The sequence below is a fragment of the Clavelina lepadiformis genome, chromosome 2 (assembly GCF_947623445.1).
Source record: "Clavelina lepadiformis chromosome 2, kaClaLepa1.1, whole genome shotgun sequence".
In the NCBI taxonomy this organism is placed as follows: Eukaryota; Metazoa; Chordata; class Ascidiacea; order Aplousobranchia; family Clavelinidae; genus Clavelina; species Clavelina lepadiformis.
In genome coordinates, this window is record NC_135241.1 from 7182259 (window position 1) to 7194145 (window position 11887).

Sequence of the window (11887 nt, forward strand, 5' to 3'; positions counted from 1 at the left end):
ATTGTGCCATCCTTCAATACTATTATTCGTTCGTGGAAGGTCATCTTGAACCCGGTGGAAGACATTCCAACACCGGATAGGAAATAGAGGTTGACGACGATTCCTGCGACACAATCGTCCAATCCAAGTAGTTTCGAAATAGTCAATGTATTCAGACAAGTGCTGCTCATCGTCGTCACTGAACGTGGCCAGGAAGTCCTCGAACCGTTGTACAACGTCTTCAGGCGGAACGAATGCCAGTGCCTGGAAGCATTTTATGCGAAGTTCTCGGTAACGGTGTATACGAGTGGCGCCGTGCGATTTTCATCGACCAGCGCGTGTATCGTGTACAGCTGGTATCCAAGTGGGGCAACATCAAATGTACCGTCACAAAACCAATTAGCGCAGTTGTTCAGTATATCCAGATTCTTTTGAGACACAAACATATAGAATTCGTTCTCATCGTCTTCCTCGACAACGAAGGCTTCTCCCCTCGGTGTCACGCGGAGTTCATCCATCAAGCCGTTTCCTTCTGGACATACGCGCTTTCGCTGTATCATCCGCTTTAATGATGTTGCTTTAGGGAGAGCACCAGTGGTATATACATCACAATTCATTAATGTACACCATTACAAAGACCGCACATCACAATGGCTTATTGTCTCAATGTTTGAGAAACACGCAAAAATCTTGCTTGAACTGTCGGTTCGATAAAGTGTCGTTCGATCAACTGTCGGTTTGATCAACTGTCGGTTCGATCAGCTGTCGGTTCGATAAAGTGTCGTTCGATCAACTGTCGGTTCGATTAACTGTCGGTTCGATCATCTGTCGGCTCGATTAACTATCGTTCGATAAAGTGTCGTTCGATAAAGTGTCTTTCGATAAAGTGTCATACTACCGTTGTCTAAAATTGTTGGTTAAAAATGCACACGTTAGTTGCATTAAGTGTTGAAAAATATTATATGGCTCTCACGGTGTACAATTAAAATATATAGCTTTCACGGCTGACTGAGTAAAAAAGGTTCCTGACCCCTTGTATGGTATACTAATACATATGTAGTAGAGTAGGTAGACCGTCGTACAATGACGATTATCTCGGTCACGGGCAACGTTCCCTCTAATTTTTCACGAGTCTGAGCAAACACAATAACTCCCTGAGCGGTCCCTTGGACCACTGTGAGCAACATCAGACGTGCCACGTGCGCACTGTGGCCATTATTATGCGTTTATTTTATTTTTAATTCAGGTTGGATTTTTTTCTTGTGCGCAGCACAGATTTTCTGTGCGCGGAGACCGTGTCAGCAGTGCGCATTTGCGCACGCGCGCAGCTTAGAGGGAACATTGGTCACGGGTGAGTAAGCGATATGTCTCACTCCGCAAGCAAAGGTAAAAGTAGTCCATTGTGTGGTTTTGCGTTAGGCTGGATCAAAGAGATTTAAACACTTTAAATCAGGGGCGGGCAACTTTTTCGGTCGGCGGGCCTGATATGAGAAAATAAAGTACTTGGCGGGCCGGATTCCTGAATCGATACATTAATCGTGTATTTATCCACCTATGCAAGGAATAAATCGTATTTAATGTAAACTTTAAGTTTTAAGCATAGAGACCAAAAACAGTATTTAATGAATTTATTAACGATTAATGTACTTCAATAGCTGCTGAAGTCAAAACTGAACTGTCTGCGGGCCGCTCAAAATCCCGTCGCGGGCCGTATGCTGCCCGGTACTATGACACTTTATCGAAAGACACTTTATCGAACGACACTTTATCGAACGACAGTTAATCGAGCCGACAGATGATCGAACCGACAGTTAATCGAACCGACAGTTGATCGAAACGACAGATGATCGAACCGACAGTTGATCGAACGACACTTTATCGAACCGACTATGGGATTGGTGGTGGTGTAATGGTTTTGGGATGGCCTAAGCCAAACCAGTCTTTCAGTTTTATTGTCTGACTCCTATGATTGTCTTTGACTCCGTTGCTTTTTTACTGTCTTATTTGCTTCTTAAATCAACACCAACTTCATAAAGTTTAGTTGTTATATTGTCCGAATCAATTGTATCGAATTAGCAATATTTACACCATGATTCCAATTCCCAATATCTTAGCAATTACTTCAATTTACAGGAATAACTCAGAAAGAATAGAATTTTTCAGAATAAGAGAAGAGAAGCGCACTAGCAAGTCCTGAAGGGACAAGCCCTTGCAGAGCCTCGCCGGCCAGAGCATCCAGGGGGTCCCGATTTTAACCAAGCTTAACGTTTTATATCATACACGTCAGCCAATCAGCTAACGCCATGTTCTATTATTACACTGCTACCGTCAAACCACGTGTCGCATATATTACACGTTATCTGAACGTTTTCAAGTACACTCAAACTTTACGCCGTGAAAACAATGCTATTTGAAATACTTCAATCTGCGTCAATATGTCGGTTAGAATTTCTTTGTTTGAATAAGAGCTTAGCATGAATACGAAGCTTTTGCAAACATTACATTATCTAAACTGGAGAAAAAATACAAAAACTCATACAATGCCAATTTATATAACTAATTGCAATTTCTACATGATCCCCACACGACAGTTGATCGAACGACACTTTATCGAACCGACAGTTGATCAAACCGACAATATCCCATCCGACGCTTCGCAGACTCGTCAAAAAAATTAAGCGGGAACAAGGTTCCAACGAAATGTTTATTGAGCAATTGAGTGCTGAAATTGATGGCCTACCTCGGAAGAAGCGCTACGACGCTGTCAACCAACGGCTGAAGAGCATAGTCGAAAATTATGACTCAACGAATATTGACATAAAAAGTTATCTTCGAGCAATTGCACACAACTTGTAATTAAATGAATGCGATTGAAATGTGCACTTCGTCAGTTGTCGTGCTTTTAACAGTGCATATCGTCAGTTGTTTCGATAAATTGTGGATCTTTTAACCCTATCCTAACCAGGCTCGCGAGTTTACTAAAAAAACTAGGTGTGGCCGACCCCGCACACACATTTGCAATCGTTAATTACTAGAAAACTATGCGTCGTAGACTGATGAGATTTTTACAGGTTAGTAGAAACATCATCTGGCTTCCTGTATACATCATAATTGTAAAACTAAAGAAAGTGAATTTAGTGTAAATTAGGTATTTCTAAAAGTGACACATTTCTAGAAATTCTTCTTGTTACGCCGCGCCCCCGCTGTGAGAAGAGAACGAAAGAGAATAGTTAGTCAAGTTATTGGTGCGTAAATGAGTAAAAGAAAACGTTACGCTTCAATGCGGAGAGAGCAAAATTATATAAATATCACAATATCTCAAAAATTACAAAATCCAACTTTATCAAACAAACATGGACAGATAGCTGAACATTTTTTATGAAAAGTCACCAAATTTTAATTTTCTACAGCAAACAATGCAACTGTACGCCACGTTTGGCTATGACTGTGTGCGGGAGAAGCAACAGTCGATTCGATCAACTGTCGGTTCGATAAAGTGTCGTTTGATCAACTGTCGGTTCGATCATCTGTCGTTCGATAAAGTGTCGTTCGATAAAGTGTCGTTCGATTAGGTGTCGCGTCACGATGCTGCCCACCACTGCTTTAAATTGTGTTTAAATCTCTTTGGTTGGATCTACGCAGAAATTTCTCACAAGCAGAGTTCGATTTTATTTGGGTTAACAGAGTGGATCAGCTGGCTAGGCTAACTTTGTTTGTCCTGTTCGGCTTGTAATGTAACTGCTATAATTATAATAAGAACGTATAACCTACTAGTTGTATATATGCTAAGCAACATTTTGTTTAAATTTCGATTTGTTTATATATTTTCTTTTTCGAACCTTTGCGTGCGTTTCTAATGTACTATATAGGATATACACTAACGCCGTGTGAATAGGATATGTCAGGCACGGTATGATAAAGTCTTTGCATTATTATTTAATCCTGGCGATAATTTCTCATCGCTTGAATCCTGGCTACCGAGCTAACCTTTGAGCAAGTTTTGATAGACACAAACGCTTTTTATTAGTTTCCTTATATCGTAATGCACGAAGTTAGAACTGTTCACCTAGACCACTGAATATGGTGTGATATTCTTTATCTTCGGACTGAGGAAAGTCTTTGTACGACATGAAGCTTGTGATAAATCCTTATCGCTCGAGCCCGATTTTCGAGCTAACCTTTGTGCAAGTTCTGATTACCTTACCAGTTGGCAAGCTTGAATGTCAAATGTCGGGTGCAAATTTAGGCTAAAAATTGCCAAGAAATTAACTAAATTTTGGTTTTTAGGCCAAATATTCTGGTGTCGATTTTACGCATCGACAGAAAAAGTTTAAATTACGTTTTTTTTTATTTTATGGAATGTTAGTCCAAGGCATACTAAAAGTATGTGCAAAATTTAAAAAACTATTCCGAATTTTTAAGTAATTTCATTCTTAATAAATTCACTGTATAATAAACTAAACAAGACTTTTATGGTATTTTCTGATGTTTGACGATGTAGGGCCAAATACTGATCCCCTTTGTGACGTAATAAATTCATTCATCAATACGCGCAAGCAGCCCACAGAATTTACAAACAGAAGGCCAACATACCGTTGAGTAGTGACCTGTATACGGTATTTTGTTTGCCAGTATACATGCATTCGCAAAGTTACGGTATCATGTTATCCAGCCATTGAATAAGCGCACGTTTTCTCCTCAGTCAAATCCTTTATTACACAACGTATCTATTACTTCACCAAGGCGGGGGTCAATATTTGGCAGGGGGTCATTTGGCACTACAGCGCATCCTTAATAAAATTCACTGAGTTGAATCAAATAACGACCTGCCTTGTTAAAATACGTTGTTCAAATTACCTTACACATCAAGCTGTATTTCACCTGCGTTGTGATATAATATATATAAAAAATAAAAACTTCACAAAACTTCCACAACCAAAAACTGTGTGGCTGAAAGATAGGTACTGGTCACGTGATGCATTGCTTGAATCGTTACAACTGTGACTCTAGTTAAACACATAGAGCTCAAGAGTAACCATCCAATCACAATGTATAAAAGAAAGTGTTTACTTCTGAAATATATCTGGTATATGGTCCACTTCAAATAGTTACGAGATATTTACTGTGACGTCTTTGGAAATAACGAGATGCAGTTATCTTTTAGAAAACGTTTGCAGCGATTTGAAATCGTTTAAAAAGGAGGTTTCGTCCAAAATAAAAGAAAACAAACTTCACATAAGTGTTGGGGTGACAATAAACAGGGTTAAACATTTGACAAATTTCATTTTAATCAACATTCATAATGTGACCGACTTATGACATTGGTACTACATGGCACATTTATTGATTCACTCGATTAAAAAAATTACGATTTCAAAAAAGTACAATCTTTTAAACTTTTTACTGCAATAGCGAGTGTAGTATAACTTTTATATAATCACGGGTCATCTAACTAACGCATTCAATGTAATATTAAAGGAAAATATTGCACATTATATCCTGAAAAACTTTTGAAATGTAGAAAGAACTCACAGAAAACTGCTCATATAAGCCAAGGTTTTACAAACATACAGTGGTAGAAGCCCCACCATACATGCAGCATATCATTTCAGCAACAAGCAAAGGAAAACTTTTACAACAACAACTTTGTATAGAGTAAGCAGACAATCACTTGGGGTTCGGAGTGAAAAAAAAATTAAGATTTTGACAGAGAATTATCAACAAATAAAATAGAGCAGCTCATAACACTGATAAAGGGAACTGCCAGCTGCAAGTTCTGGTAGATGGGGTACCACAGACGAATTTAATGGCATGTTATACACTGCAACAGTGGCAAATCCTGTGGTCAAGGACTATCAGTCATTTCTAAAAAATGCGCAAAATAATCTCGAACACACTCTCCTTTAAGTGTAAATGATATCCTGTAGTATGTCCCATCATTGCATATAGCTGCAAATTAAAAATGACACTATGGCACAAACACAGATACATATCAACTAATTTCTACCAAAACGAAACAATTATTGTAAAAACCTGTTTAAACATTCAATAAACAGTTTGTTTGATCAAAGTTCATGATTTGTACTGTGTATGTTTGTTAAGTTAGTGTAGCAAATGAAACACATTTCCTTCTTACCAATAACAGCAGATGAGTCCGACGTGAATGCACATATGCAAGGTGATGAGCTTGGTATATTAAACCTTCCAAAACTCCACTTGCTGTTAAAATACTTTGGAAGAAACCGGGATCCACTACAACGTAAAAAATAACTTCAAAAAACATGCGATTAAGGTTTGTTATTAAGACTTAACTGATTTTTGCTCCACTGCAGCAGTTTGAATTTTCAATAAAATGTTTTATCTTTTAGCAGCAAAATAATCTTGCCCATGATGAAATCTTAGGCAAAGATTTTTTAAGAATCAGTAATGGCAAACACAGCAATAACAAAGAACTCCCAGCAATAATCAAATGCTTATAAATAATTATATAATAATAAATAAATAATAAAATCAACATAAAACAAAAATTACAAGCAGGCTAACGAGAAATATTACCTTTGTTTACTTGGTGAAGTGTTCTTTTCATCCAGAGAAAAAATATGAACTGTTCCATGGTCACTTGAAGCACAGAGCAGTGTCGAATCAGCATTGAAGTTCATGCTAAACAATGCAATTTAAAACTTAAACACCGTCAGGTTTACTAGAGTTAATCAGAGCAAATGTTCCTAACTACCTTACCAAAATATTCTTGCATTTCCTGAGCCTCTTCTCAATTCACCAACTTGTTCGCCAGATGTTGTGTCAAAAATGCGCAAAAGGGTGCCCTAAGATGCAATATATAATTTTGCAATAATTGCAAAATGTCTAAAACTAGCTTCAGCGACCTTTTTTCCAGAAAAACCTTACATCAATATACCTTATGAGAAGCCGTTGCTAATCTTGTTCCATGCAAGTTCAAGGCAAGACAAGAGATAAGGCCATCATGAGCATGAATATCAAGAGGCGGTGCATCTGTATTTGCTAAATCCACGATCTTTATATAATACATAAAGCCTTACTTTCATGTATTGAAAACTGAAGAAGGTTTCACAATAACTTAACCTGCTGTATTCAAATCCTGGCAAGTTAGCGAAATGTAATTCTATTCAACCTTGTTTAGAGGGGTTTAGCGGACAAAGACTCAATTGATTAATTACTTATTATTGACCAACTAACATAAGATACATACTGTCACATATGACAGACTCTATAAAACAATTCCACTAGATTTAAATTCGAAGGTTTTATCTAGTGACTACATGTTGGTAGAGTAGGAATAGAGCTGAGTGTAATTCGAAAAATTACTTAACTACTGAATTATGGTCACGTACCAGTGGTCACTGTTACGTGATTACGTAATCAGTGTTAATTAAACGTTTGTAGAACCTTTTTAACTATGCATAATTATCAAAAGAAGGTAGTTCAATAACATTCAAGCTGTAATAATAATGTTGCTGTGTCAGACATGGAACTTGTAATGGCAAGTTATAACAAGTAATAACAAAAGTTAACTCCATTACGATTGAAGAACAGGTAACCCCATCACCACAAGACATATGGTTGATGGGTTCACGCAAAAACTTGAATTTCATCTTTTAGAAAGAAATTGGGGGAAAAGAGTGAAATTTGGCTACATAAAAATTCATGTGATAAGTCTGAAATTATTTTTTTATTACATCAGAATAATTACCAAGAATACACATAACTCCAGCGAGTTACTATCACAATTCACAACCTTTAAGATAGACAAAGCAATGTTATATTTAGCTGATGGATGAGATGAACTATTCAATGGAATCTGTTTGTCTAAAATGCTGGGTCAAGATTCTAATGTTGCAACTGGCAAAAACAGTCTTTGAAATAATAACAAAACTGCAACTGTTTACGTTAGCATTAATTACTTAATCAAAAACTGAAGTGAGAGATGTGGTTACATAGACAGTGACTTTTACAGCTCCCGTTAACATGGGTCATAATTACATAACTTTTTTCACAATGCAGTTACGATAAAACTCTCAATTACGACCAGCTTTACATGTTCTCTTTTTGCCTACAGGTTTTGACAGACAACTTGTCAAAAGAAATAAAACTGTTTATTTTTTGGAGCTATAAACATACACAAATGTAAATATTAAAATATCTGTTTGTTTTTATGAAAGGTAGGATTCACTGCAGAGTTACCAATACATTATACCAGCTACTATCATAAAACCGTTCCAATCACAGCTTTGTATTACCTGAACAGTTCCTGTTGCCTTCGCAGGAAATGCTAGAATAGAGTTATTGCTACTTGGACAAAGTTGGCACAGTCCTGTCAAATAGCACGACTTGCATTTTATAACTCAAAGCAGGTTAGCAACATACCGTACAGTAAATCACATGATAAGTTATGTCATACATAACCTGTTTTCATTTTTCTATCTGCACTCACAAAATACTCCTTCAATGCATCCTACCTTCCGCATTATACATTGTTTCAAAGACATGTAGTTGCTGAGGATTTTGTGTGAAAGTAAAGACTTTAATCAAACGATCAAGTGCTACAACGATTCTATCTCTTCGTAGCCGCACCGATCTAACATCCGAAGTAAACGTCAATTCCATCACTACCTTCTTCTTCAAGTCATCCCAAACCATGACTTTACAAAAGAAACAAATACAAGTGTATAAAATGATTACTGTTACCAGAAAAAGGTGTAGTTTTTTTCGTTTTTATCAGGGACACAATTAACTATAATATGTAACTACTGTACTTGGGAAAAGCATTTAAATAATTATCTTTATAAACCTGTGTTTCTCGGAAAACGTGGACTGGTTCCTCCACCAACTAGGGCAAGGTAATTGCAGCGAAAAAGCATTTCGACACAACCAATGCCACCATTACCATTTTCAAAATCTAATTACAAATTGAAACAATTATATATATACAGCTTTTCAAGTATATTCTTCCAGATAACTCTCATTTTTTCTCAGTTAACTGAAAGACCAATGAAGTATAATAAAACTTGTTAAAGTCACCAGTCACCCTTATATTCATTACAATCGTAAATATTTACAGTTAAGCGTTCAAGTCAAATTTACCTTGTCTTTCTTTCTCTTTTAAAGGATGGGTATTGTAAACACGGAAACCATTCTGCATTCCACAAACAAAACAGCCTGTATAAAAATTAAAACAGTTAAGTTAATGTTGCATATTAAATAACAATAATTTCTATAAAAAGAATAATGTTCCAGTACTGTATAAATTGTGTTTGTGACCCCTAATTATTATCATAAAACAACATTCTAGACGATATGTTACATACTAATACCAGGAAGTTAATTCAACTGACATGATACGGAAAAAGGAAAATACCAGATATAGTTAACTCTGATGACTATACTGTTTCAGGTTTTGATGTTTTAAAAGTGATACCAACAACATTTCGAATTCTAGCGTAACTTTTCATGTAAGCACCGCAAGTGCAGATACATTGTAGGTCATCCTTAACCTTCAAATTTTGGTTCCACATACGACCCACGTTTAATTTTGTTGGTTTTTACATACCGCTTGACTCACAGCATTATTAATTTATATATAATCATAAACTTTATCCTTCGCAATTATGCCACTTATTATCATTAAACAATGAATAAAAGGTATCTGAACGAATGAAAAAGGACAATATTAACTCAATATATTTTATATGGTTCACAGGCTATAATTTCTTTATAATATAACAACAAAAACAATTGCATCCCATTATTGTATTCGTATGTTTAATTATATTGAAATTTATGCAGTTGTTTCAAAATTGTTGTGGTTGGCTGGACCTGATCTAGTCAATAGGTTAAGTCCGAAGAATCAGTTCAGTCCAGTTAAAATGGAATGGTTTTTAACTTGGTTCTTAAAGTTATGATAATCTAAAAGGCCCACCCCTAACTATACCAAAAATTTCAATTGTACTTGTATCAATTAATCAATCGTATTAATTAACATGTTGCTAAAACAGCAAATTATAAATACTAATATTCTGTCATTTTCAAAGGGAAACCTTTGTAGTCAAGTTTTGTATAACATCCAAACTTTTTAAAAACTTTACAATTACCTGTTTGCTTGCGTATCTACTTGCAGTAAGTCATAAGTGAAAGGTTACACCAAACTATACGTCAAAACAATTAAGAAACCAGCGACTACTAAGTATTTAGCAAATTGCGATTGGAAATTAACTAAAATGCTTAAAAAATTAGCAGAGAGGGGCAATTCCGTATCGCTGTTAGCAAAGCAGATTCAATCAATGCACTTCACTGTGCTCTTACATAAAAAACAAGATAGATGGGGGTAAAGTAAAAATCATCAACACGAAAAGCGTTATGTATATTATCACTAGTGTTGCACGGGACTGAAAATAATTACGAAACTTATATAATTTTACAAAACAGAACTGCTGTTATGAATGCTTAGTATAAATTACGTTATTCATAACCTGCTTTTTGCATACATCTTATGTACACAAAACATAGCTAGTAATTTTTTATTTGTCTGCACATGCATTATGAAAACAAAAATTCAATTGAAAATCATTCTAATCATATTTGTAAGACAAGGATAAATGGAAAATTTGTTCATAAGAAATAAATATTTTTTTCTGGTTAAAATTCCAATGACTGCCATCGAAAAGGAATACAACAATTCCAACATTAAAACTCAATATTGAGTAATTATATACTACTGAGCACTATGAATTTGCTGTACCAATAAATAACAAAAGTAACACAGTGTTAATTATATACAGTACCATAAAACATTGACAAAACTACCCATAGCTTTGTGATACATAAATTAATTAATGAAACTTCAAGTTACGTGCAACACTATTTATGACTATTACTAGCACATTTGTTTATTTATCACTCGCACATAATAAATGCAATTTAAAACTAGCCGCTCTGGTAAATCTGAAACTGCGCTTATTTCAACATAATATTGACAATTTGTTTGATATTTGGAATATCCTTACTTTATTTTAAGTTCAGGTGAGCCTTACAGGGTTGTGACTTGGCAACATTGCTTGTTACTTTACGGAAGTATTAAAAATATTATACATGTGACCAAAGATTAAGTCCTTCCCTTGGTAGATGACATAATAACTTGTTCAAGCCAGCATGGAACATGCCACAAAAAAGCCACCATAGAACTTGTTACTGGCCTAAAATCCTAAATTGAATGAATTGACAAAACGAAATCAGATAAAAAGAGACTGCATGCATATCTACATGGTGGGGTTAGATGAAGGATAGGGCAACAAAAGGATGTTGTAAGCAATGGTTTTTTTGTTGTTGTTTTTTGTTCGGAAGTTATAAACTGCTACAAAAAAAATTATACATAATGTCAAAATAAACTTACCTTGATCTTGATTAAAAGCACAACAAATGAGACTCGACATATTTTTAACCAATTAGTTAATTAATTGGCTAAAACTGAGCACCAATGAAAGTTGAGAAATAATAACGTTTAGTTTTTGTATTACACCCTGTTGATATCAACAAAATAAAAGATATGGTTATGTGACACAATTTCAGTACTTTCAAATGGCACACAAACACTGCTACTACCAAATTAAAAAGCTGCAATTCTTCAGCAAACATGGCTAGGCTATGCTGCTAACACTAACAATGACCGAAGTTGAATCAATCCCCTACTAAAAAATTAGCTTTCACTGCGCCGAATAAATGTAATGCCAACATTTGCGCCAGCCAACGTCGTACTTAGAATATACAGCAAAATTGCCATTTTGCTCAATAATATTGAAACAGGAGCCTAATTTCTCTGCTGGAAAAGGTGCCTTATACAAACTTTCCAGTAGGGGAAGAATTTCGAATCCTTGTC

At 35.6% G+C, this 11887-nt stretch overlaps 1 protein-coding gene across 2 annotated transcripts; it reads right to left on the reverse strand.

Annotated features, from left to right (window-relative positions):
• Window positions 1–5249: 5249 nt before the first annotated feature.
• On the reverse strand, window positions 5250–11561 carry LOC143446662 (WD repeat domain phosphoinositide-interacting protein 3-like). 2 transcript variants are annotated; one of them, XM_076946407.1, is made up of 10 exons: window positions 11405–11561; window positions 9100–9174; window positions 8807–8914; window positions 8475–8657; window positions 8256–8329; window positions 6896–7012; window positions 6718–6803; window positions 6535–6639; window positions 6116–6231; window positions 5250–5844 (listed from the first exon to the last, which is right to left on the reverse strand). In XM_076946407.1, the coding sequence occupies exons 1-10, from the start codon at window positions 11442–11444 to the stop codon at window positions 5825–5827; spliced, it is 924 nt and encodes a 307-aa protein (XP_076802522.1). In that variant the 5' UTR covers window positions 11445–11561; the 3' UTR covers window positions 5250–5824. The 2 variants fall into 2 exon arrangements, with proteins under 2 accessions (XP_076802522.1, XP_076802521.1); XM_076946406.1 differs by having other exon boundaries at window positions 5250–5928.
• Between the last annotated feature and the right edge of the window lie 326 nt (window positions 11562–11887).

Bases quoted from the DNA above. Each gene is read 5' to 3' on its own strand.
- LOC143446662 (XM_076946406.1), bottom strand. From the start codon at position 11,444: ATGTCGAGTCTCATTTGTTGTGCTTTTAATCAAGATCAAG. The intron at 8,658-8,806 runs GTTTATAAAGAT...TCTTTTGTAAAG, and splicing joins ACGTTTTCCGAGAAACACAG to TCATGGTTTGGGATGACTTG. The intron at 6,640-6,717 runs GTAAGGTAGTTA...TGCATTGTTTAG, and splicing joins GGAAATGCAAGAATATTTTG to CATGAACTTCAATGCTGATT.